The sequence below is a fragment of the Rousettus aegyptiacus genome, unplaced genomic scaffold, assembly GCF_014176215.1.
Source record: "Rousettus aegyptiacus isolate mRouAeg1 unplaced genomic scaffold, mRouAeg1.p scaffold_m13_p_9, whole genome shotgun sequence".
NCBI lineage: Eukaryota > Metazoa > Chordata > Mammalia > Chiroptera > Pteropodidae > Rousettus > Rousettus aegyptiacus.
Genome location: NW_023416312.1, coordinates 30,902,778 through 30,930,479, shown reverse-complemented (window position 1 = coordinate 30,930,479; position 27,702 = coordinate 30,902,778). Strand labels below are relative to the sequence as shown.

The following is a 27,702-nucleotide window of genomic DNA, read 5'->3' as shown; positions in this document are numbered from 1 at the left end:
TTTTTATCTGTCTGCATACCGTCCTTCAAAAGCTTGAAAGTCAACTTCCAGCCTTAGCCACTGGATGGAGCCAGAGACCTTTCTCTACCTCCTAGACTTGGTGGACGTCGTGCAATTCTTCCTCACATCCCGTCTTCCTGTTCAATTACACCTGCAAACTCAATGCTGTCTTTTCAAGTTCAGGACACCAAAATCTTGACCTCCAGAACTTTCCTTAATTGGGTACTAATTCTCCCCGCCATAAGGAAATTGATCTCGAAAGTCTTGGGATTGACGATCTCCGCAGAACAAAGTAAACACCTGCTCAACACGTACACCCTGGAGGGGAATAGACACGCGGCCACCCCCTTGGAGCGGTGACGTCACTGGCGCGGCCATCTTCCCTCCGCGACTGAACTGCGGCCGGGTAGCTCTCGCTTTGGGCCCACCGGAGGGGGCCGCGTGTTGACTATTGGCGGACGCAGGCTCCTAGCCCCCACTGAGCGTGCGCACACTCAGCCCCTGCAGTCCTGTGGGCTGGGGAGTCTGAGTCGGTCCCAAAGCGGAAGTGCTTCTCGGGGCCAGTTTTTATAACGGTCCCCTCTGCAGCAAGCAGAAAATCTGTTGTTCAGAGGAGGAAGAGAGAGAGAGGGAGGGAGGGAAAAAGACAGAGAGAGACAGAGGGTGGTTGAGGGGGCGAGTGCTGGGGCTGATGGGCTTGAGTGATGGATGTGGAGTTGTGGGGGACGAGTGAAGGGGGTTCGTAGGGTGATAGGGGACCGAAAGGTCAGTGATGGGCAAAGTTATGGGACTAGACAAGGTTGAATGGGGCTTATTACACGTTGACTTTTACACATTTTCCAGCACAGTGACGTGCACTAAGGGTTCATAGCACCCCTCAGGCCCCTCCTTAGGTGTGCCCCGTCTCTCCCTCTGCCCTTCTTCCCTTGTTCAAGCCCCGAGGCAGGGGCCTGGTATGAATGCTCCAGCTGAAGTGAATCTGCACCTGAAGGCTTCCTTCCGGCTCCTGGGTAAGACGGCCCCAGTGAGGTGAGGAGAAGGAAGAAGAGGCACCTCAAAGGACTCACCTACCTAGTGGCCTTGCGCAGAGCTTGGGCTTTGGGAAAGGTGGGCAGGGCCTGGCCCTGAGGTGGTCTTCGGAAGGGGGAGCTTCTGGGGGGGGGGAGGGGCGGGCTGTCTGCGGGGATCGGGCTTAAAAAGTTATGGGGGGTAACGTTTTAAAAAGCTCAGTTTTCTTGGCGTTTAACAGATAAGTAACACATTTGAATTCTATATTTGGAAAATGGAGGAAAAGAAAATCAAAAGGAAATAATTTTATCCTCCTACACCTATATGTCCATTCTTAGACATTTTTAGCGTGTATAAGGAATATGCATTTTTAAACATTTAACATAGTTTTAAAGTGGGTTTCTGCAGTTATATAACCTACCTTTTTATCATTTAGTTTACTGTGACTCAGCTTAAAAATTTATTATGTAACATTTAAAAAACTTCAGATATATGTACATAAAAGTACACAGATGAGCACGATGTAGTATATACAGTTGCTGAATTATAATGTTGCACACCTGAAACTTATATAATGTAATAAACCAGTGTTACTTCAATAAAAATTGAAAAGTACACAGATAAGTGTACAGTTCCATACATTATTTTAATAGATGTGTAGCATTTCATCTCTTGTATTTCCTTATTAATCCTGTATTATATGTCATTTGGGATCAAATTCAGCATCGTTAAAGTCAACGCTGAGATGAAGGTACTTACAGAGAAATTGTGATACTTTATTTTATGAAGGAAAACACCTAGCAGTACAATTTCTGGGTCAGTATATATCTAGGAAAAAAACCTTTTGGTGTTTAATTTTCACATGAAGAAAAGAGTAAAGAATACACAGGTGGTTGTTAAAACCACATGGTTGCCCAAACTTGCACAAAGCAGCCTCATGCCTCACTGGTGTGAGGGAATTTCTAGGCAGATAATTCTGGGCACTGGAAGCCTTATGGTCTCTCATATGCTCTACACTTCCCCACTCTTCCAGGTCAGCCTTCACATATCTCTGCCTTTTCCTAAGAAGAGCAGGAAATGGCCAAACCCCAGGTAAGACTACTGTCTGTACCTTCCTCTATTTTACCACGGATGTGATGCGTTATGTAGGAATCTCTGACATTAAAAGGAGATTATTTGTAAATAAGCATTAGGATCAGAGAAAGTGAGAGACAAGAGCAAGGCCATGTTAGAATGAAGACATGTGGAAGACTTAGGGTATAACAGATAGTAATGATGAGTTTCAAATTTCGCTTTGAACCTCTGCCAGCTAGAAGAAAATATAACCAGTAACTTGGCTCACCTTACACATCAGGAGAGAACACACCAAGTTCTCAGGAAAGAAAAGATTTCCTACAATTGCCTTTCAAGGCTTTCTTTGCTGGGTCTTCCTGTGGATGGTGGAATTTTCTTCAACCACAGCCTGGTGATAAATGCAATCCCTGGTTTCCTGCTGATATTTCTTATAACATTCCTCAGTGAGCTGGAGACTTAATGTCAAAGTGTAATTTGGGAATTAAATATGTTAGGGAACTGCTTGTCTTTCAACTGATTTTCCTGAAGTAATTTTCTCAGTTGGAATTTTGATTCTTTTTTTTTCTTTAAGGCGAAGCAGCCCTTAACCTCACAGATTGCAAGGACCTTGTCAGTTTACAATCCCTTATTTTTTATTTTTTATGCCTACAGCACCTGGTCTTCCTAGGTGATCTCCCGTCCTAGGTGATCTTCCAAGATCAGACAGGATCGGGCTTGTTCAGGGTGGCATGGCCATAGGAAATTTTGATTCTCATTTGGCTAAGAGACAAAGGCCTACAGACATCCACAGCCCACTACCTTTTTCCTTTCACTTTAATTTTTTATTTTTAAATCGCTGTACAGTAAAATTGATTTTGTTGTCCAGCTCAATAAATGTTAACACATGCATAGATCGGTGTAACTAATCTATAGGATAGAGAATAATTTCAGTATGCAAAAACAAACAAACAAACAAAAACAAATAGTCTCATGCTACCACTTTATAGTCTGATCCTCCCTGACCTGTAACCTCAGGCAACCACAGACCTGTTCTGTGTCACTATATTTTATCTTTTCAAGAATGCCATATAAATGGAATCATACTGTATGTAACCTTTTAAACAAAATTAAACTTCCTTTTGAGATAATTGATTGACCTGCAATTGTAAAAGATACAGAGATCCCCTGTATCCTTTACCAAGTTTCTCCAAATGTTAACATCTTGCAAAACTATAGTACAATGTCACAACCAGAATATTGACATTGATATGGTCAAGACACAGTTCCATCACCGCAAAGACCCCTTACATTGCCCTTTTATAGTCACATCCACCCCCTAACTCCCCCATTCCCAGTTCTAGACTCCTAGCAATTACTGATCTGTTCTCCATTTCTTTATATATTCTCTGTACAAGTCTTTTGTCAGATATGTGGTTTGTAAACATTTTATCCAGGTATGTGGCTTGTCTTTTTATTCTCTTAACAGTGTTATTCACAGAGTAAGAATTTTTAATTTTGAAAATGTCCAATTTATAAATTATTTCCTTTATGGATTATGCTTGTGGTATCATGTCTAAGAACTCTGCCAAACCCTAGGTCGTGAAGATTTTTTTCCTATTTCTTCTGTAATTTTTATAGTTTTAGGTTTTACATTTAAACCTATGATTCATTTTGCATAAATTTCTATATAAGGTGTGAGGATTAGGTCAATGTTCATTATTTTGAATATGGATTGCCATTTGTTCTAACCCCATTCGTTGAAAGAATCATTTTTCTCCATTGACTTGCTTTTACAGTTTTGTCAATATCAATTGTCCATATTTGTGGGGTCTATTTCTGAATTTGATTCTGTTTTATTGATCTATGTATCTAACCTTCTGCCAGTACCACACTGTCCTCATTAACTGCAGCTTTAGAGTAAGTCTTAAAATCAGGTAGTGTGATTTCCCCAACTTTATTCTACTTTTGCAAAATTGTTTGGCTAGTCTTGCTCCTTTGCCTTTGTCTTTCTATATAAATTTTAGGATAATGTTGTTATATATTTAAAAACTATCTTGCTAAGATTTTGATAAGAATCGAGTTAAACCTATAGATCAGTTTGCGGAGAACTGATATCTTTATTATGTTATATCTTCCATCTCATGAACATGGTATATCTCTCCATTAATTTAGATCTTTTGTGATTTATTTAATCAATATTTTGTACTTTTCAACATACAGATCCTATACATGTATATGAGTTTGTTTGGGCTGTCATAACAAAATGCCAAACAAAGTAGTTTAAAAAGTAGAAATTTTCTCACAGTTCTGGAGGCTAGAAGTCCCAGATCAAGGTGCCGTCAGAATTGGTTTCTGGTGAGACCTCTCTTTCTGTCTGGTTGACAGCCACCTCATGGTATTCTCACGTGGCCTTTCCTCTGTGCTTGTGCAGAGAGAGGAAGGGAGCTCTGACCTTTTTTCCCCTCTTCTTATAAGGACACCAGTCCTATCAGATTAGGGACCCACTCTTATGACCTCATTTAATTTAATTACCTTCTTAAAGGTCTTGTCTTCAAATAAATTCACATTGAGGGTTAGAGCTTTAACATATGATTTTTGGTGGAGGGGATACAATTTAGTTCATAACATGTTTTGTTAGACCTATACATTTTCATTTGTTTCATTTTTAAAGCTATTAGAAATATGACTGATTTTTGTTTGTTGACCTTTGCTATTACCTGAATTTTTGTGTTCTCCCCAAATTCATGTTAGAATCCCAATGCTCAATGTCATGGTGTTAGAAGATGGGTCATCTTCTTCTCCTTTACTTACTTATTTATATCAGTAATACAGCATTTTTATTTTTATGGATTTTTATTTTATTCAGTGGATTATAGTCCATTACTGTCATTATTTATTTTGATGCTCAGTTATCCCTGAGTTGGCTGGTGGGAGCCCTTTAAAGCTGCCTTTTGTGTCCCTTTGTTACATCCCTATAATTTTTGGAGTACTTCCTTACTGTCTGATGCAATGAACCCTCATCTTTTACTTTCTCTGACCCGGGCCTAGAATCGCTCAATTCTCCATGGAGCACTGGTTCCAATTAGTGGATAATGACATATAGAAACCAAAATCTATGTGTTAGGTATGTTCATCACTACTGGGGTATGATTACTTCTAGGTCTTTTCAGTGAACAGAGATTGGTGTTTGTGTGTCTGTTTATGTCTATGTGTGTATATATATACATGCACATGCACACATGTGTACATACACACATACATACATACTTTTAATTCATACACTATTCCAGAAATCTTCCTAGTCTTCTCTCATTCTATATTTGCATCTCCCTTTTCCAACAGTGAGAGCACTGGCTCCTAGCAACAATATATTGACTCATTTGCTCAGTCTTACAATATATAGAAAGTAGAATCAGAATTCTTGCACCTGCAACTGTGAAAAACCAACCTAATGAGTACATGATTTGTTTGCATGCTTTTTATACTGAAGATATGTAATCAGACTATTCAGTTTAAGAGTAACTTGAATTAGTTTTTCATTTTCTTATCCAGTATGCTTATGTTATTTACTTGGTATACAGTTAGGTTCATTTTTTTGGTTTGTATTCCATTTTAGATTTTATTTCTTTTCATTTTTATTGATTTTATTCTTACCTTTATATGTAAAATGTTAATATGATTTGAAGAGACAAATTATACAAAAATATATACATAGAATTGTCACCTCTCCCTTGTACCTTCTTCCCTATTCTCACCCCACCTTGGAGATAACCAGTCATGTTAGTTTCTGATTTATGCTTATAATATTTCTTTTAAAAATCAGCATATAAGTGTATATTTTGAAAGTTTCCTCTTCATTATTACTCAAAAGGTAGTACAGCAGGTCCTAGAATAACATCATTTTGTTCAACATTGTTTTGTTATAACACTGATGAGATGCTATAGGAACTTAACTCCTGTTTGTATCAGTTATCCTATAGTAGAATTGGTTTCATTATATGTCATTTTGCTTGAAGTTACAGAACCTATCCATGGTGTAAAATGAGGACTTACTGTATACATTTTATAAACTCTTTCATACTTTGCTTTTTTTTCTCTTAACAATATATCCTGAAAACTACTCCATGTATATTTATAAGTATTGCCCTTATTCATTTTTTAATTGAGATATAATTGATATGTAATTGACATATAATATTAGTTTCAGGTATACAACATAATGATTTGATATCAGTATATATTGTGAAATTATTACAGTAAGTATAGTTAAGATCCATCACCACACATAGTTATAAATTTTTTTCTAGTGATGAGAACATTTAAAATTTACTCTTAGCAATTTTTAAATTTGTAATACGGTATTGTAAACTATAGTCACCATGCTGTACATTACAATACAGGACTTATTTACTTTATAATTGGAAGTCTGTACTTTTAACCACCTTTATCCATTTTGTCCACTCCCCAACCCTGCTTCTTACAACTACCAATCTGTTCTCTGTATCTATGAGTTTGTTTTTTCTTTTCTTAGATTCCACAGGTAAGTGAGATCATATGGTATATGTCTTTTTCTGTCTGACTTATCTCACTTAGCATAATGCTCTCCTGGTCCATCCATAATGTCCCAAATGGTTTTATGGTTGCAGGTCTTACATTCAGGTTTTTATTCCATTTTGAGTTAATCTTTATACATAGTATAAAATAGTAGTCTAGATTCATTCTTTTGCATGTGGTTGTCCAGTTTTCCCAGCACCATTTATTGAAGAGACTTCCTTTACCTAGTCTATATTCTTGGTTAGTCATAAATTAATTGACCATGTACATGTGGGTTTATTTTTGGGTTCTATTCTGTTTCATTGATCTATGTGTCTGTTTTTATGCCAATACCACACTGATAACTAGCTTTGTAATACAGTTTGAAATTAGGGAACATGGTGCATCCAGATTTGTTTATCTTTCTCAACATCACCATGGCTATTCAGGGTCTTTTGTGCTTTCGTACAAATTTTAAAATTATTTGTTCTATTTCCGTGACTCATTCATTTTTATAGCTGCATATTATTCCATTAGTGGATGTACCAGTTTGTTCAACCATTCTCCAATGCATGGGGGAATTTAGATTGTTTCCAGTATTTTAAAATTAAGAATGATGTCTCAATGACATATATTGTGCATATGTTTTTTTCCTTTTTGTGCAGATATAGTTTCTATATAAATTCCTATAAGTGGCATTGCTGAGTCAAAAGGTAAATACACTGGTAGTTTTGTTAGATATTTCCTCTCTTTAGTACTGTTTTCTATTCCCACCAGCAATGTATGATACTGCATGTTTCTCCATGGCTACACATTGTCAGGCTTTTACATTTTCTCCAATCCGATAGGTAAGAAATGGTATCTCTCTATAAATTTAATGGGCATTTCTGTTACTATGGGAGAGTTGAATATAACTTCATATGTAAGAGCCATATTTTTTTGCCTAATTTTCTATCTGGTATTGGTCTTTTTCCCCCCTTGATTTTTTTTCAGTATATATATTTTTATTTTTTATATATAGTTGGCATACAATATTATATTAGTTTCATGTGCACAATGTAGTGATTAGACATTTTTGTAACTTGTGAAGTGATCACCCTAATCTAGTACCCATCTGATACCATACATAGTTATTATAATATTATCGACTATATGCCTTATGCTCTACTTTATATCCTCATGACTATTTTGTAATGACCAATTTGTACTTCCTAATCCCTTCCCCTTTTTCACTCACCCCATTAACCACCCTCCCATCTGGCAATCAGTAAAATGTTCTCTGTATCTGAGTTTCTGTTTTGTTTGTTGGTTTTTGTTCTTTAGATTCAACATGTAAGTGTTTCCCAACATTATTTCTTCAAATTGCTCTTCAGCATCTTGTTTTCCTTTAGGCACCCCTATGACATAGATATTCTTACATTTAATAGTGTCCCATAGGCTCCTTAAATTATTATTATAGTCTTGACTTCTTTTTTTCTGGCCATTCTGATCGAGTGTACTTGGCTTCCCCATTCTCTGTTTCAGTGGTTAGATCCTCTTTATCTACTCTGATTCTTTTCCACGATTGATTCTCTCTAATATACCCTTAATCTCAGATAATGTGTTCTTCATTTCTGACTGGTTCCTTTTTATAATTTCCATTTCCATTTTTATGTTTATCTCTTTGTTAAACTTCTCACTGAGTTCATGTGCACTTCTCCTAAGTTCATCGAGCATCTTTATAACCAGTGTTTTGAACTCTGCATCTGTTAAATTGCTTGACTCCATTATTCCTGGATCTCTGTTCTGTTCTCTTATATGGTCCCTGCTTTTCTGTCTTCCCATTTTGGCTGCCTTTCTGTGTCTTTTTCTATGTACTAAGCAAAGTTCCTAAGTCTCCCAGTCTTATTAGTGTGGCTTTGTGTAGTAGGTGTCCAGTGGCACAGTCCTGAGAGGAGTTCAGCAGCAGGCCAAGTTTAGCCCCAGCCTGGGCTCCTCTGGGGCCACCTGTTAATATTTAGCAAGCAATCCACAGATGCTGTGCTTATAGTTGCCTCAAGAAACCACACTAGAAAACCAGGCCAACTGCCACCAGTGTGAGTTATGGTGCTGCCCAGCAAGGAGCACCTGGCTCGCCAAGGACATAACTGAATGTGACTTGGGTGGAGCTGTGAGATGGGGGAGGTGGAGTTTCAGGGAATCCTCGGGGCAGAGCAACTTCTGTTATCCAGTTTGATAAGATCTCAGCTATGGCGGTGCTGAGTTTGCACAGTGGGAGGTGGGGAAGGCTCAACAGGAACAATGGATACCACAGGCACTTTTGCCCAGGAGGGAGCCTCACCTAACAACTCAGTGTCCCCCTGTAAGTCCTTGGTTGCCTCCCGACCCCGGTGCAGCTGACCTGGCACTGGTGCTCAGAGCGAGCAGGTCCATCACCACAAAAGCCTGCTCGCAGACATGGCGCCTTTAAGAGGCATCTGCAGCTGCCGGCTGCAACTGCCATATCCATGTCCCACTCAGCCTGGTGGGGACCGGGCAAACTCATGTCTTTGACCCCTCCTACCTTCTACCATTGCAGGTTAACTAATTCTCTTCCTAGTTGGAAGGCTTCTGTTCATCTAGTTCCCAGGTGACTTCCCTTGCTGTTTGCTCTGTGTTTCTGTCACAACTTTGATGTGGTTGCAAGAGGGATGAACAAAGCCTCTATCATCTATGCCCTTTTTCCCCATCTCCCAGTTTTACTTGTTCTTCATGTTGATCTGTATAGTCTTTTGGAGGATATGTGGACAGATTTGGATTTACATAGATGCAGTTATTATAGAATATTGGGAAGATCCTTAATTTTTTAATTAATAATTTTAATTTAAAAAATTAAGGTAGAATTTGTATAACAGTAAAACGGACCCTTTTTTGTGTATGGTTTTGCAAGTTTTGACAAACTCATACAGTATGTCACTGCCACCATAATGAAGACATAATACAGTTCTGTTGCCTCCAACTATTTCCCTTTTGTAATGGAATCATGTAGTATGTAGCTTTTTTTTTAAATTTAAGTTTATTGGGGTAACATTGCTTAATACAATTATATAATTTTCAGGTGTTTATCATTTGACATCTGCATATTCTATTGTGTTTTTACCACCCAAAGTCCAGTTTCCTTCAGCTACCATATATTTGATCCCTTTTACCCAATTCACCCTCCCACTAAACTCTATATTTGACACCCTTTACCCCATCTACCTCCCCCTCCCTCCCCCACCCCACTAGTAACTAATAGTCTATAGTCCTCTGATAACCACTAGCCTATAATCCATGTCCATGAGTCTCTGTTTGTCCTGTTCCTTTGTTGCTTTCAGGTTTATATCTCACATACAAGTTATATCATGTGATTTTCAACCTTTTCTGTCTGGCTTATGTCACTTAGCATGATTATCTCGAGTTCCATCCAGGTTGCTGCAAATGACAGTATTTCATCTCTTCTTATGGCTGAGTAATATTCCATTGTATATATGTACTTTAGCCAATCATCTATTGTAGGACACTTCAGTTGTTTCCATGTACTGGCCACCATGAATAATGCTGCTATGAACATTGGTGTGCAAATATCTTTTCGGATATAGGTTTTAGAATTTTGGGGGGCAAATACCCCATAGAAGGATTGCTGGATGATGTCGTAGATCAATTCTTAGTTTTTCTGAGGAGCCTCCATACTGTTGTCCATAGTGGCTGTACCAATTTGGAGTCCCATCAGCAGTCTATGAGGGTTCCTTTTGCTCTGCATCCTCTCCAACATTTGTTATCACTTGTCCTGTGGATTATAGCTATCCTAACAAGTATGAGATGGCATGTCACCCTGGTTTTGATTTGAATTTCCCTAATAGCTTAGTGATGTTGAGCATCTTTTCAAATATTTGTTGGCCATTTGTATGTCCTCTAGGGAGAAGTGTCTGTTCAGGTCCTCTGCCCATTTTTTCATTGGATTATTTTTGTTGTTGTTGTTCTTATTGAGTTGTATGAGTTCTTTGTATATTTTGGATATTAGGGCCTCATTGGAGGCATTGCTTGCAAATATGTTTTCCCATTCAGATGGTTCTCTCTTTACCTTGTTGATGATTTCTTTTGCTGAGCAGAAGCTTTTTAATTTGATGTAGTCCCATTTGTTTATTTTAGCTTTTACTTCCCTTGCTATTGAGGTCAAATTCATAAAATCCTCTTTATGTCCAAAGTCATTGAGTTTAGTTCCTATGTTTTCTTCTATGCATTTTATTGTTTCAGGTTTTATATTCAGGTCCTTAATCCACTTTGAGTTAATTTTGGTGTGTGGTGATAGACAAGTCTAGTTTCATTCTTTTACAGGTGGCTTTCCAGTTTTCCCAGCACCATTTATTGAAGAGGCTTTCCTTTCTCCACTGTATATTTTTGGCTTTGTTGTTGAAAATTATTTGCCCATATAAATATGGGTTTATTTCTGGACTCTTGATTCTATTTCACTGGTCCGTGTGTCTGTTTTGCTGCTAATACCATGCCGTTTTGATTAGTGTCACTTTGCAGTATAATTTGAAGTTGTGCAGAGTGATGCCTCCAGCTTCATTCTTTTTTCTCAGAATGGCTTTGGCAATTCAGGGTCCTTTGTGCTTCCATACAAATCTGATGATATTTTGTTCTATTTTTTAAATATCTATTGGATTTTTATGGGGATTGCATTAAATCTATATAATGCTTTAGGTAATTTGGTCATTATAACTATGTTGATTCTTCCAATCCAAGAACACGGAATATTTTTCCATTTTTGTATCTTCTTTGATTTCTTTAATAGGGTCTTATAGTTTTCATTATACACGTCCTTCACATGTTTCATTAGATTTACTCCTAGGTATTTTATTCTTTTTGTCGCAATTGCAAAAGGAATATTTTTTCTACTTCTTTTTCTGACACTTTGTTATTAGAGTATAGGAATGCTATGGATTTTTGAACATTGATTTTGTATCCAGAGACTTTACTGTATTTGCTTATTGTTTCTAGTAGTGTTCTTGTGGAATCTTTAGGGTTTTATATAGAGAGAATCATGTCATCTGCAAATAGTGACAGTTTGACTTCTTCATTTTCTATTTGGATGCCTTTTATATCTTTCACTTGCCTAATTGCACTCATTAGGACCTCCAATGTTATCCTGAATAACAGTAGTAATAGTGGACAGCCTTGCCTTGTTCCTGATCTTAGAGGGAAGGTATTTAGTTTTTCTCCATTAAGTATAATATTGGCTGAGGGTTTGTCATATATGGCCTTTATTATGTCAAGGTACTTTTTATTCTATACCAATTTTGTTAAGTGTTTTGATCATAAATGGATGCTGTATCTTATTGAAGGCTTTTTCTCCATCTACTGATATGATCATATGATTCTTATTTTTTAATTTGTTTATGTGATGTATCACATTAATGGATTAGTGTGTGTTGAACCATCCCTGTGCCTCTGGGATGAAGTCCACTCTAGCGTGGTGTATAATCTTTTTAATATGTTACTGTATTTGGTTTGCTAGTATCTTATTTAGGATGTTTGCATCTGTGTTCATGAGAGATATTGGTCTGTAGTTTTCTTTTTTTGTGTTATCTTTACCAGGTTTTAGTATCGGGGTAGTATCAGCCTCATAAAATGTGTTGAGAAGTATCACCTCCTCTAAGATTTTTTGGAAGAGTTTGAGGAGAATGGGTATTAAATCTTCTTTGAATGTTTGATAGAAGTCACTGTTGAAGCCATCTGGTCCTTGACTTTTACTTTTTGTTAGGTTTTTGATGATTGTTTCAATTTCCATACTGCTGATTGATCTATTTAGATTTTGCAGTTCTAATTGATGCAGTCTAGGAAGATTGTATTTTTCTAAGTACTGGTGCATTTCTTCTAGGTTATTAAATTTGGTGTTATATACTTCTTCATAGTATTCTTGCATAATCCTTTGTATTTTTGAGATGTCAGTCATAATTTCCCCTCTTTCATCCCTGATTTTATTTGTGTCCTTTCTCTTTTTTCTTTAGTAAGCCTGGAGTTTGTCAATTTTATTAACCTTCTCAAAAGAACCAGCTGTTTGTTGCATTTATTTTTTCTATTTTTTTTTGTTTTCGATTTCATTTATTTCTGCTCTAATTTTGATTATGTCTTTCTTTCTGCTGACTTTAGGCTTCATTTATTCTTTCTTTTCCAGATTTTTAAGATAAAGCATTAGGTTGTTTATTTGGGCTTGTTCTTGTTTTTGTAGATAGGCCTGTAATGATACTAACTTTCCTCCTATGACCGCTTTTGCCATGTCTCAAAAGTTTTGATATGTTGTACTATCATTATCATTTGTTTGTATATATCTCTTGATCTCTCTTTTTATTTCTTCTCTGACCCAGTTATTGTTCAATAGCATGTAGTTTAATCTCCATGTATTTGTGGTTCCTCCTGATTTCTTTTTGCAGTTGATCCTACTTTCAAAACATTATGATCAGAGAATATAGTTGGTATGATTTCAACCCTCTTATATTTGTTGAGGCTATCTCTGTGTCCCAGTATGTGCTCAATTCTTGAGAATGTTCCATGTGTACTAGAGAAGAATGTACAAGCAGCTGTTTTGGGATGGAAAGCTCTGTAAATGTCAATTATGTCCAGTTGGTCTAATGTGTCATTTAAAGATGTTATTTCCTTATTGATTTTCTGTTTGGATGATCTGTCCATGTCCAACAGCAGGGTATTTAGGTCCCCTACTGTGATAGTGTTTTGGTATGTTTCTCCCTTTAGTTCTGTTAGTAATTGTTTTATATATTTCGGGGCTCTGTGATTGGGAGCATAGATATTAATAAGTGTATGCCTTCTTGGTGCATGATTCCCTTCATCATTATGAAGTGTCCCTCAGTATCGTTGTTTACCTTTTTTATTTTGAAGTCTATTTTGTCTGATGTTAGTTCTACTACCCCTGCTTTTCTCTGAATGCCATTTCCTTGAAATATCATTTTCTACCATTTCACTTTGAGTCTATATTTGTCTTTGGAGCTGAGATGTGTCTCCTGAAGGCAGCATATGGTTGGCTTTTGTTCTTTGATCCATTCTGCAACTCTGTGCCTTTTAAATGGTGAGTTCAATCTATTTACATTTAGGGTGATTATTGAAATATGAGGTCTTCTTATAGCCATTTTATCTTTTGCTTTCTGGTAGCTCAGTGTTTCCATTGCTTCCTTGTCCTTGTGTTTCTGTTTTCTTTATTTTGGTTGGCTTTTGTGGGTTTTCCCTCTGGTCCTTCTTGTTTTATGTCATATACTTCAGGTATGAATCTTTGGTGTGTGATTACCATTATGAATATGTAAAGGAGAGTTATATATATATGTATATGTATATATATACACATATATACACACACACGTATACATATATACATACAGTTGTCTATTTTCTTCTGCACGTGTCTTATCTCCATTCCCCTTTGCAAATTTGGATCTTTGAATCTTCCCTTTTTCAGTCATTGTTGTCTCTATTTGTCCCTATGTATGCTGAATGTTCATTACTATCTTATTATAACAATTCTCTTCTTATTATTTAAGCTTATAATGCCCTATTCTTTGTAAGGGTTGCACTCCTCTGCTTCTATTTGCCTGATAGTCACTTTACTCCTAATTATGTAATTTTTTTTTTGCCATTTTGATTTAGGCGAAATGACCCCTTTCAGTATTTCCTGTAGTGCTGGCCTCATAGTGAATTCCCTCAATTTTTGTATGTCTAGAAAGATCTTAATTTCTCCTTCATTTCTAAAGGAGAGCTTAGCTGGATACGTTATTCTAGGTTGGTAGTTCCTTTCACTAATTATTTTAAATATTTGGTTCCATTCCTTTCTGGCTCGTAAGTTCTGTGCTGAGAAGTCCAAGGATAATCTAATGGATTTTCCTTTAAAAGTTACTGGTTTCTTCTCTCTGGCTGCCCTGAGAATTCTGTCTTTGTCAGTGATATTTGATGATTTCAATACAATGTGCCTTGGTGTCCTCTCCTGATGGTATCAGCTAGTTCTTGAATTTCTCTTTCATTCTTTTTCATTCTTCAGTTTCTCTCTTCTTTCTTCTGATTTATTTCTAGATTCTATACTCGATATCACTGATCTTTCCTCAATTTGGTCAGCTCTATTTCCCAAGCTTGCTATTTCATTTTTCAGCTCTTGCAGTGTGTTCGTCATCTTCTGAAGGTCTATTTGTTTTTTTTTTTTTGAGGGTTTCAATCTTCTTGCTCTGCTCATCTAGTTGTTTTTTCAATTTCTGAAATTGTTGATTTGAGTTGTTTCGGATCTCATTGAGTTTTTTCAGAATTACCATCCTGAATTCTCTATCATTTAAGTCATATATTTCTATGTCTGTAACCTTATTTTCTGGAAATTTTTCTCTTTCTTTCTGCAATGCCTTGTCACCTTGGTTGTTCATGGTGTTTATTGGACTATTTCTCTTCCTGGGTATTAATGGAAGCGTATTCTGCTGTTTTTCTAGAAAGAAGATTTATTAAATAAAGGTCTCTCTTTAGCCTTTTCCAAAGAAGGCACTTTTCTTTTCATTTCTAGGTGGCGTCTAAGCCTCTTGGATCCCTGCCTTATATAAAGTCTTAATAATGCTTTTTAAGTTTTCTTGTAGATATTTAATCACACTTGCTACCCTCAGTTTTAGTCCCTGTCAGTGTCAGCGTCAGTCTTGGCAGTGTTTGCTCAGATTCCCCTGGGGCTCTGTGGTGATCAGTCTTGTAGGGTATGGGCGGAGGAGCCCTCTGGGTTGGAGGTTGGGGACTGTGGCTCAGCCTCGGTTTTGTAACCACAGCCGGCAAAAATCAACTATTGTTACTCTGTGGTCCCGTCCCGCTTCTCTGCTTTCTGCCCTTATGACTGGTCCTGCGGCACCCAGCCACAGGGAGCTTACAACTATCCCAGGAAGAAATGTTCAGGGAACTTGCCACTCCTTCTCTCCTCCCCCTCCTCCTGCAGGGAGCTCCAGCGGCTACAAGAGGCAGCTTCTTTGTTTCTCCCAGTCCACCGCCCGACACCCGGGGTTCTGACTTGTGGTAGCTCTTATGTGCAGATCCCATGCTCAGACATGCTGGTGTGCAGTTTTGGTGTTTTTGTTGAGTTTTAGATGTTTAGCTTATTGTTGTTTCAAAGGGAGAGACATGAGGATGTCTCTCACTTTGACATGTTTCCAATATCAGCAGTATGTTGCTTTTGAGTCTGACTTCATTCACTTAGTATTATATATTGGGGGTTCATCCATGTTGTTGCATGTATCATTAGTTCTTTCATTTTTATTGCCGAGTAATAATACATTGTATGGATTCTAGTTTGTGTATCCAGTCACTGGTCAAAAAACATTTAGGTCGTTTCCAATTTAGGTAATTACAAATATAGCTGCTATATAAATTTCATTTAGGTAAATATACCTGTGAATGGGATTGTTGGGTCATATGGGAGGCTATGCTTAACTTAATAAGAAATTGTAAAACTTTTTCAAAGTGGCTGTGCCATTTTGCATTCCTGCCTATGATATCTGAGAATTCTAGTTGTTCCACATCCTCACCAGCACTTGGTATTTTCAGGTGTTATTTTTTGCCATTCAGGTGGCATTTCATTGTGGTTACAATTTGCAGTTTCCTTGTGACCGATGATGTTAAGCATCTTTGTGTGTGCTTGTCATTTGTATATCTTCTTTGATGAAGTATCTTTTTTGTCCTTTCTCTTTTTTAGCTTTGAGGGTTCTTTATGTATTCTCAATACAACTTCTTTGCTAGATATCTGATTTGTAAATATTTTCTCCCATTGTTTGGCTTTTTATTCCCTTAACAATGTCTTTTGAATTTTGATGTCACATCTAAGATATTATTTGGTTAACCTAAGGTTAAAAACATTTTCTCATATATTTTCTTCTAGAAATTTTATAGGCTTATATTTTACATTTAGGTCTGTGACCCATTTTGAGTTCTTTTTTTATATATGTTGGAGGTATGGACTGAAGTTCTTTTTTTGCATATGGATAGCTAATTGTTCCAACATCAGTTGTTGGAATGAGAATTCCCATTTTCCATTGAATGGCCCCTGCACTTTTATTGAAAATAGTTAAGTAAAAACATGTAAAATATATTTAATTATAACATATATGAAGTAGTTAAGTCTACAGCTTGATGAATTATCACAAAGTGAATATACCGTGTAACTGCCCCATAGTTCAAGGTTAGAACATAATCAGGACCTCTGGATCCCCACTCACACCCTCTCCCAATTAATACCACCCACTCCCAAAGGTAATCACTCTGACGTCTAACATTATGGATTGTTCTTGCCTGTTCTATTACTATATATAAACAAAATCACGCAGTATGTACTCTTTTGTATCTGGATTCTTTTGTTCAGTAATACATCTGTGACATTCATGTATATGGGATATGCAGTTGTAGTTCATTCATTTTCATTACCAGACAATATTCCCTTGAATGACTGGGTCACAATTTGCCCATTGTGTTGTTGAGGGACATTTGGATTTTTTCTTCAATTTAGTATTATAAATAGTGCTGCGAAAATCCCTGTACTTATTTTCCAGAGCACATGTATATGGTTTTCTCTAAGGTGTGTACCTAAGAGTAGAATCACTGGGTCACAGTGCATGTAAATCATTAACTTCATTAATAATGCCAATCTGTTTCCTCAAGCAATTGTACCAGTTTATATTTCTACTAACAGTGTGTGAGTTCCCATATCTACACAATCTTATGGTATTTAAGTTTGCTTAATTATAACTTTTCTGGTGAGTGCATAATGGTGTCTTTATGTGGCTCAAATTTTCATTTACCTACGTGCTGTTGGGATTGGACACATTTCATTGGTTGCCTGAGTGCTAATGAGGCTTAGTTTATTTTTTCATGTTCATAGTTCATTTGTGTTTTCTTTTTTAGTGAGGTACCTGTTCACATCTTGTCTATTTTTCTGTGTTGTACGTTTCTTATTGATATGTAGAGGTTATTTTATATGTTCCAGATAAGATCCCTTGGTCATTTATGAATGTTGTAGATAACCTCCCCATCTATGGCTTGCCTTTTTACTGTTGTACTTTTAATCCTATAACATTTATAAGTCTTTTAAGAGTGGTGCTTTTCATGTCTTGTTTTAGAATTCTTTCCCTATCCCAAGACTGAAAACATTTCCCTTTATTACTTTTTAGACACTTCACTGTATTAACTTTCACATTAGATTTATAATTTACCTGTAGCTGATTTTTGTGTATGGTGAGTATTAGGGGTTAAATGTCATTTTCCCCATATAAGATACCCAGTGACCCATCCACAGTTACTTGAAAAGATCATCTTCTCCCTACTGCTTTGCAGTGCCACCTTTGTCATAACCCAGGTGTCCATACATATTTGGATTCTCTCTTTAGTTTTACTGGACTATTTGTCTAACATTGTGCTAATACCATATTATTTTAATGGAATATTTTTTCTACCATGATTTGTAATTTTCCCACAAAGTATGTCACTAACAATATAATGTAGGCATCCTGTATTAAATCATCACCATAAACTGGGAACCCAGTTAGAAGCTTCCCTACATTCTATCCTCATCACTCAATGGAGTGGATTTTAGAATAAAAGGAATGTGCAATTACAGGGACTTGTGACATTTGAGGATGTGGCTGTGGATTTCACCCAGGAGGAGTGGCAGTATTTGAACCCTCCACACAGGACCCTGTACAGAGACGTGATGCTGGAGACCTATAGCAACCTGGTCTCTGTGGGTAAGAATGACTTCCTCAGGTAATTTTACTATTTATGATTATGTCAAATAGAGGGACTTTCTCAGTTTTAGAAACTTGCAAGGCCTCTGAAATGTTTGAAGAGTTTGACACTGAATTCCAGGGATCAAAGTTCCTTTTTCCTCCCTTTACTTTCCTGACAAGGTGTCAACTCAAAACCCAGGTGAAGTGGTTTGAGTTAACCACTGCGTCATGATAGGTCCCTTGAATTTGCTGCCCCAAACTCCACATTCCTCTTTCTCAAAGGCTTTGAAGACCAAGGAGTTATTGCTTTGGTTTCTCATTAGCAGGGCAGCAGGCTACCAAACCAGACCTCATCCTCAAATTGGAGGTAGAAGAGCCATGCCTGGCAGAAGGAGTAATCCCAACTTGGAGTTTTCCAGGTAAGTGGGATCGACCCAGGCTATGGGTACATGAGGTCCCAGCTTATCAGTTGGGTGAGGACCTCTGAAAGGGCTTTCAGAAACATCTGGGAAAAAGTTGTGACTCTTTGATGTTGTTGTACAGGCACACGAATACCCTAGACATAAGACTGATCCCTTTCTCTGTCCCACACCTATCAGACTACTCTCAAGTTGGTGCTCACTCACAAGTTTCTGCACAGCTCTTTTTTTTCCGTAGTTAAATGTCTTGTACATGCCAACCCCTGTTTCCAACTTTGTAATCCATTACTTTCTACTGTCATTACTCATTTTGATGTTTCCCTATCTTATCTGAAACCAGGCCCACATTAGTTACAGGCTAGGCTAATACTCTAATTCCTGATTAGATTGAATTGCCTGATTCCATTCAGTTTAGATATTCCTATCATATTTGTTCTCCTAAAACATCTTATCTCGTTAAAGAGATCCTTATTGAGACATAATTGACATACCATAAAAGTCTCTTTTGTAGTACACAAATTCAGTGATTTTTAGTATATTCAGAGTTGTGCAACCATTACCAGTATCTAACTTTAGAACATGATTATCACTCCCAAAAGAAACCCCTATCTCTCGTCAGTTACTCTCTATTCCCTCCTCCCTGCCATCTCCCGACAATCACTAGTCTACATTCTGTCTCTATGGTTTTGCCTTTTCTGAACATTTCATATAAATGGAACCATACAAAATGTGGCCTTTAATATATGGTTTCTTTCACTTGTTGGCATGTTTTCAAGGGTCGTCCACATTGCAGTATCAGTACTTCATTCATTTTTATGGCGGAATAATACTCCATTGTATTGTTATACCACCTCTTGTTATGTGTTCATTTGTTGATGGACATTTAGATTGTTTCCACTTCATTTCTATGAACATTCATGTAGAAGTTTTTGTGGTGACATGTTTTCATTTCTTTAGAGTTCATATATAGGAGTTGTTGGACAACGTGATAGCTGCGCATCTAATGTTTTGTGGGACTGCCAAACTGTGTGAATATCCTGTTACTCAAAAATTTTTAACTAGTGGTTTTGACATTCCAAGGTTATTGCCTGAATCAGTTATTACTGAGATGGTTGGAAAAAAATGAATTTCCTATCATTTATAAGTTGGCACTCTTCTATAAAAAAAACTTTTCCTTATCCCATGTCAATTTATTTTAGTATAGAATGGACTCATAGATTTCTATTTTTCAGTGTATTTAATCCATTACTTTCTACTGTCATTATTCATTTTGATGTTTAAGTTATCCTCAGTTTGGCTAGTAAGAATCCCTTCAGGCTGGCTCCTCTGTCTTTTGACATGTCTCCATCATTTAAGTACTTTCTAGCACAAAAATATGTTCCAGGTTCACCTTGTATTTCCCCCATTTTAGACCTGGAATGAGCAACTTCTTCAGAGATCTCTGATTCCTTTTAGTAAGGAATGGTATATAGAAATCAGCTGGGTGTGTTCATAGCTACTCGGATTCTTGCCTCATAATCTACAGATGATTCCCCTACACCTTTTCTCCCTTGTATTTATTTTTTTAAGTAGCTGGGTCATTTGTCCTTTAGTTTTTCACATTCTTTTTGCTGTTAAGTACCCCATGGTGGTATTTAACACAATCCTCTCCCATGTTTTTCTTACAAATTGGTAGTTAGATCTTGATGCTTGATCAGATTCAGGTTTTTTTTTCTTTTAGAAAGATGACTTCCTAGCTAGTGTAACAGGAGAAACGTAATACATGGTTGTCTTTTTTCTATGAGTCATTGGTGAGTATTGCTTAGATCCATTAATTCATTAATGATTAAAAAATGGTACTACTCAAAATCTATCATTACTTCTTTGTTGATTAGCTGGAATAATTATATAAAGAGGGATTACTCTATTTGGTTATATATGAATTACACATTTTACAGAATAGGTACATAGTATACATGAGTTACATGTTTCTCTATTTATTTACTAGTTTGCAAAACAATGAGTTTTATAGTATCATTCAAAGGTACTAATATGTCTTTTTTGAGTATCATTTATGGACTTAAACATAATCATGGGGATTTAAACATAATCATGTTTTAATCCATCGCCTTATCCTTATTATGAATCAAAGTGCTCCATCTCTGGCCACTGGAAACTTCTTCAAGTTGTTTTCAGTTTTTAGTACATTCCTTGCTTTCTGGTGTTATAAGATGTTCCAGGATCATTTTACATATTTCCTGTCTCTTACCTGGAATTAGGCACTTCTCCAAGGAGGCCTGGTTCTCTTTAGTGGTAAATAATGTTTTGAGACCACAATTTAGATGTTAGGGAATAGTTTCTAGGCCTTTTCATTGACAGAGCTGCGAACTATGTAAAAAAAGATTTTGCAAGAGAAAATATATCATGTATCCAAATTGATATTTCCAAGGCAAATTCTGGACTTAACGGTTTTTAATTTATTAATCTTACATCTGATGGTAGTGTTGACCTAAAAATTAAAGGCCAAAGTGAGAGGCAACAAGCATTTGAGATAAAAAAGGAATAGCTATTTGGGCAGCACTGATTCAGACAGAAACCCAAATAGTGTTCTGATTAGGAGACAAACACAAGGAGTATTTATGAGAAAGGGAAGAGAAACAGTTACATCAAGACAAGGAAGGCATTTCTATAGGTGCCAATAAGCTAACATAGTGATGCTAATTCTAAACAATGTTTTTAATTTTCAGACTGGTAGTTCAGTAATCAGTCCGGCAGTCCTGTCTGCTTTCTTGTTATTTTCCAAACAGTTGTTTGCATACAATATTGCTTTAGGCCTAGTCCAAATGTCTCCCTTCCCCCGGAAAGGAAAGAAAGAAAAGAAAGAAAGAGAGGGAGGGATGAGGGGAGGGAGGGCAGGGGAGGGAGGGAGGGAGGGCGGGAGGGAGGGAGGGAGTGAGTTGGGGGTAGGGAGGGAGGGATGGAGGGAGGGAGGGGAGGAGGGAGGGAGGGAGGGAGGGAGGAGGGATGGGAGGGTAGGGGAGGGAAGGGAGGCGAGGGAGGGACGGGAGTGGGGGGAGGGAGGTGAACGGGAGGTAGGGAGGGAGGAGGGGAGGGGAGGGAGGGGGAGGGGAGGGAGGTGGGAGGGGCAGGGGGAGGGAGGAGAGGAGGGAGGGAGGGAGGGAGGGAGAGAGAGAGAGAGAGAGAGAGGACGAGACGAGAGAGAGAGAGAGAAAAGAAGAAGAAAGAGAAAGAAAGAGAAGGAGAGGGGAGGGAAGGGAGGGGAAGGGAGGGAGGGAAGGGAGGGACAGGGAAGGGAAGGGAAGGGCAGGCGGAAGGGAAGGGACGGGAAGGGGAAGGAAGGAAGGGAAGGGAAGAAGTCCATCAATTCCTATCCTCTACTATCCTATCCTCTCCTTTCTCTCTTTCTCTTTCTCTTCTCTTTCTCTCTCTTTCTCTTTCTCTTTCTCTTTCTCTTTCTCTTCCTCTTTCTCTTTCTCTCTTTCTCTCTTTTTCTTTCTCTTTTTTGCCGTTTTTAACATTCTGAAGGTTTGAGGAATAACATGTGCAAGGTAGGTCCTCTGGAATGGCAGCTCAGACTCCATTTTAAAGTGGCTCCATTTGTATTATTTTTTATAGTAGTATTACTATTATTCTGAGACTGCTGAATGTGTACAGTAGTTGAATCAACTGAAGTAATCATGTTGGTGTCATTGAGAATCAAGACTTGAAGCATGGTTGTTAGGAAGTACAAATGAGGGAATATTTATTATTAGGGAATCCTTTTATATTCATTTTTGCTCCATGATTATATAAAATTTGCAAATGTTAATGAAAAAGAATTCAACTGAGTAACTTGAAGATACAATTGGCTGTTAAATAATTCATGAATCGTACAGCATTCCATTTAGCAAACAGAAGGGAGTTTCAAGGAGTTGTACAAAATGGAAGGTTTTTATAGACAGGAGAATGGGACAAAGAAGTTTAAAAGGATTACTTTAGGCAAAGTCACCTTCCCTTAGGGGAATAAAGGGGGTCTTATCAGGCACATTACCTTACTAGTGTTGACCAGGAAATTCTAGAGTGGTTTTAAATTTTCACTCCAGAGAGAGGCTGAAACTGCAGTTATTAAGCCTTGGTGGGGCTAACCACAAGTGACTCCATTTTGAGTCTGTTGTTTCTTTTTAACACAAATTATTTACTTGGTTCCAAAGTCAAATCTAGAAAACAAGATACATTCTAAGAAGTCCAGCTTCCACCCTTCTCCATACCATTCTCTTCTTTTCCTTCTCCCTATAGGTAAATTAAAATTTAAAAGTTTATCTTTCCATTGTTTTTATAGTATGAGCCTATATAAATATATATTTATATACTTTTCCTTCTTTAGGAAAATGGTAGACTATGAAATATCACTTGATATTTCAGAATATGTTAAATATATTGAGATATTCTTTATTTTTATAGTAATGTAGTTTTAAATCATAATGTAGTAGTAATTATTGTAGTAATATAATCTTTGTTCTAGTAAACACTTGAAAGCACTATGTGCCATGCATACTCTAAATAATTTAATCACATGAATAAACATTTGTGTGGGCACTGTTATGATTCCTGTTTTCCAAGTGGTAAAGTAAGACACAAATGGATTAGATAACTTGCCTAAGGTCACGGAGCAAGTGAAAGGCTTTGGCAGGATTTGATTCTGGGTTAGAGAGCCCATGACCATAGCCACATGTGCTATACTACTTCATACTACCTAAGGAGGTCCAGATTCAGTAGATCATTGGTGGAGCTTGGGTCCCATCAAATGTACTTAGTAAAAGCTTTTTCTGTGATTCTAATGTTCACTCCTTGTTAAGAACTAGTGCTTGGCTATCTAAAGAAAGGAAGTCACAGGAAGAGAAATCACAGCTACCTGATCCATTTTAAAATTCAGTATTATCATAAATATTATCCTCACTAAATCTAAGTGGTAATATGAGTAGTTTAATTATTGTACTCTTCTTTCAACTTTTCTGTGTATTTGAAATTTTCCATATAAAATTATAGGAAAAGGTGAGAAGTAAACTACAAAAAAGTGATAAAAATTAAGTATCTGCAAGAAGTATTTACCATATTTTATTGACGTCTAGAGACCACTGATTTTAATATACACCACTAAGAAAGAAAATTGCCACCAATTAATTTATGATATGTCATTGATTGTAAGGTGCATCTAGATTCAGAAATGTTAAAATGTGGAATAATATGCATCTTGCAATTGATGAAATATAGTATATTAGAGGCAAGACTTCACAATTTTACCTGTCTGAGTGAGTGGTACAGATGAATGACTACTTTAGAAATTAATAAAAATTAGTTATTGAAGAAAATCAAGGTAAGTTTTAAAAAGACTGAACTTCTTAAAAGTTATCTAGATTCTGAATATAGCAAAATATGGCAGACTAGGCTCTGTGAGTGATGGGACACGAGGAAAGTTTTGAAGTTAATAACAGACAAAGATATTAGTGGGAATAATGTAGACAGGAGTAGAAGGTGGTGTTGAAGAATGTGATGCAAGCTTAGATGGATACAAAGTGAATACGGATTGGGCAAAGGTCTTTAGGTTTTTCTTTGTTTCTGTAAGGGTAATTATTCTAAATCTTTCATTTACTGAGAATGTGGATTTGGGATTGTTGTAAATAGTATAATGAAGATTAAAGATGATAAGGTCACCAGAGTTGATGGAAATCAGAGATGATGTAAAAGTAGAGGTAAGAAAGTCTGAGGTCTTAGGGTAAGATTGTTCTTGGTAACAAAAAGGGTAGCATATGTTTGGTAAAAGAACAGGATCTGATGGTCAAGTTTCTCTCTATAGGAACTCTCAAAATGAAATCATAGTCCCAGCTTTCATATTGCAGGACATTTCTAAAGAAGGTCCATTCAATAATGTCAAAGTATAAAAATGGTTTATTGTACTTCTTTCTAGAAGAAGCCTGCCAAGTTGATGAACAGATTGAGGTACAGCACCAGGAAGACAAAGATAAATATTTTTTGATGCAAGTTGGATTCCCTGACAAGAAAACAATTATCACCAAGAATGGCCATGACTATAATGAATTTGGAAACACACTTCATCTGAGTACAAACCTTGTTGCTTCAATACAAAGACCTCAGAAATATGAATCATTTGAAAATAATATGGTAGATAAGTTAGGCCTATTTAGTAGAAGGAAACATGATAATGGATGTGCAAAATTATTATTCCATAATGAATATGAGAAAACAACTCTTGGAATGAAAACCTATGAATATAAAGAGTGTGGGAAGGGCCTCAGGCGAAAGAAAGGTCTTAGTCTACATCAGAGAATTAAAAATGGAGAGAAACCCTTTGAATGTGCTGCATGTAGGAAAACCTTCAACAAGAAGTCACACCTCATTGTACATTGGAGAACTCATACAGGAGAGAAACCTTTTGGATGTACTGAGTGTGGAAAAGCCTTTAGTCAAAAATCTCAGCTCATTATACACCTGAGGACTCATACAGGAGAGCGACCCTTTGAGTGTCCAGAATGTGGAAAAGCCTTCAGAGAAAAGTCAACTGTCATCATACATTATAGGACTCATACGGGAGAGAAACCTTATGAATGTAACGAATGTGGAAAAGCGTTCACTCAGAAGTCAAACCTTATTGTCCATCAGAAGACCCACACAGGAGAGAAAACTTATGAATGCACTAAATGTGGGGAATCTTTCATACAGAAGCTTGATCTAATTATACATCATAGTACTCATACAGGAAAGAAACCTCATGAATGTAATGAGTGTAAGAAAACTTTCAGTGATAAGTCAACTCTCATTATACATCAAAGAACTCATACTGGAGAGAAACCTCATAAGTGTACTGAATGTGGGAAGTCTTTCAATGAGAAGTCAACCCTCATTGTGCATCAGAGAACTCACACAGGAGAGAAACCCTATGAATGTGACGTGTGTGGGAAAACCTTCACCCAAAAGTCAAACCTTGGTGTACATCAGAGAACTCATTCAGGAGAGAAACCCTTTGAATGTAATGAGTGTGAGAAAGCATTCTCTCAGAAGTCTTATCTCATGCTACACCAGAGAGGTCATACAGGAGAGAAGCCCTATGAATGCAATGAATGTGAAAAAGCATTTTCTCAGAAATCATATCTCATTATACATCAAAGAACCCACACAGAAGAAAAACCCTATAAATGTAATGAATGTGGCAAAGCCTTCAGAGAAAAGTCAAAGCTCATTATACATCAGAGAATTCACACAGGAGAGAAACCTTATGAATGTCCTGTGTGTTGGAAAGCTTTTAGCCAGAAGTCACAGCTCATAATCCATCAGCGAACACACACAGGAGAGAAACCCTATGCATGCAATGAGTGCGGCAAAGCATTTAGAGAAAAATCAACATTCACTGTACACCAGAGAACTCACACTGGAGAGAAACCCTATAAGTGTACAGAATGTGGAAAAGCCTTTACCCAAAAATCAAACCTTATTGTACATCAGAGAACACATACAGGAAAGAAAGCTCATGGGAAAGGCCGCACCCAGAAGTCAAAGCTCATTTCACATTAGTTATGTTCCCTGAAGGAAAGGTTTATTAACATTTAAAAAGTATGTTCTGACTTTTGGTTTAATTATGGGGAATAAAGTCAGCCTTTTTTTCTTTTAATTTCAGTCTTCACCCAAAAGCTACAGGGAGTAAAAGAAGCAGAGGTGTAATCTCTATATGTGACAAAATTGGGAGATAGCTGAAACTCTGACGAGAGGGCTGTCACAGGCAGAAAAAATCAAGGAGCCAGTGTAGGCGATCTAGGAGGAGAGAGAATGCTCAAGGCTGCAGATGTGACAGCACTGGTAAGAATTCTTAGCTAAGGTTCAGGATACACCTTGAATGCAACACCATATACAAACACAACAGCAGTGACAGAGGGCATGGGTAGGTGGGAGGTAAGATGTCTCCTAGACCCATTTGGGGTCTGAGGACAGACAAGCAGAGGCCTTGTGAAGGAATTACTCAGACGAACCATATTTACCAGAAAGTAGTCTGTACTAATTAGAGGAGCAATTGGTGGGGCCTGGGGCAAGAGAAAGGAGTGTTCTTTGTGAAGAAACCTATAGCTGCCACTATATACTTCAGAGAAGTCAAATCTGAAAGAAGTGTAAAATGGGAAAAAAAATCCCAGTTGTAAGAAAACCTCTGATCTGCCTAGAATGTGGTCCTGGTTTCTTTTCCCACACGAACCTCCAGCGAATGTCAAGTCCAGGAAAAACTCTTATTCAAAGAGGAATGATTCAAAAGTAATCAAAACCATACATACTTTTCCAGCAATTCTCCTTCTAGGAATGTATATACTCATGCATATAGAAAATGATGAACACACAGAGGTATTCACTGATTCACTGTGCAAACAAAAGGTTGGAAGCTGTTCAAATGACAACACCAGGGGTCTGGTTCCTGAAATCCTGATATGTTGATACAGCGAACTCCTAGGTAGACAAAAATGAATAAAATAAAGAGAACTTGCACACCATTTATGTAATGATGTGAGATGATCTCCAACATACATTATTAGGTGAAAAAGCAAGGTGCAGGATAGTGAATATAATGTACTACCATTTGTATATAAAAAGCAGAACAAATGATAAGTACATTATTGAGTATATGTGCATAAACTACCTCTGGGAAGATACAAAAGAAGCTGGGAACCATAGTTACCTCTGGGAAAGAGAAGAAATGAGTGGCTGGGAAGATGGAATTGGGAGGGAGACAACTGCATATCATTTCATAACTTTTGAAAATGGTACTATGTGGCTGTACTATCTTTTCAATAAATAAAACTTTTAAAAAGCATAGTTCTATTACTGTTATAATGAAGTCAGATTCTAGATACAAGATTATTTAATGGAGATATGCTCAAAGTTCTAATTTCTTAGAGTTAATAAACTGAATAATCAGT

General features: G+C 37.2%; 1 protein-coding gene across 7 annotated transcripts; it reads left to right on the top strand.

Annotated features, from left to right (window-relative positions):
- The first annotated feature begins 210 nt into the window (after window positions 1-210).
- Window positions 211-27,598, top strand: LOC107509723 (zinc finger protein 182). Of its 7 annotated transcripts, none has more exons than XM_036227008.1 (5): window positions 211-1,107; window positions 2,042-2,100; window positions 18,224-18,350; window positions 18,659-18,751; window positions 24,699-27,598. In XM_036227008.1, exons 2-5 carry the CDS (start codon window positions 2,086-2,088, stop codon window positions 26,315-26,317), a joined length of 1,854 nt encoding a protein of 617 aa, XP_036082901.1. In that variant the 5' UTR covers window positions 211-1,107; window positions 2,042-2,085; the 3' UTR covers window positions 26,318-27,598. The 7 variants fall into 7 exon arrangements, with proteins under 7 accessions (XP_036082901.1, XP_036082900.1, XP_036082898.1 ...); XM_036227007.1 differs by having other exon boundaries at window positions 212-1,107; window positions 18,656-18,751; XM_036227005.1 differs by having other exon boundaries at window positions 213-1,029; window positions 18,656-18,751; window positions 24,696-27,598.
- The last annotated feature ends 104 nt before the right edge of the window (window positions 27,599-27,702 follow it).

Excerpts from the sequence above, each read along its gene's own strand:
- LOC107509723 (XM_036227005.1), top strand. Across the intron at positions 18,351-18,655 it reads TAGCAACCTGGTCTCTGTGG|CAGGGCAGCAGGCTACCAAA; the intron begins GTAAGAATGACT and ends GTTTCTCATTAG. Across the intron at positions 18,752-24,695 it reads CCCAACTTGGAGTTTTCCAG|AAGAAGCCTGCCAAGTTGAT; the intron begins GTAAGTGGGATC and ends ACTTCTTTCTAG.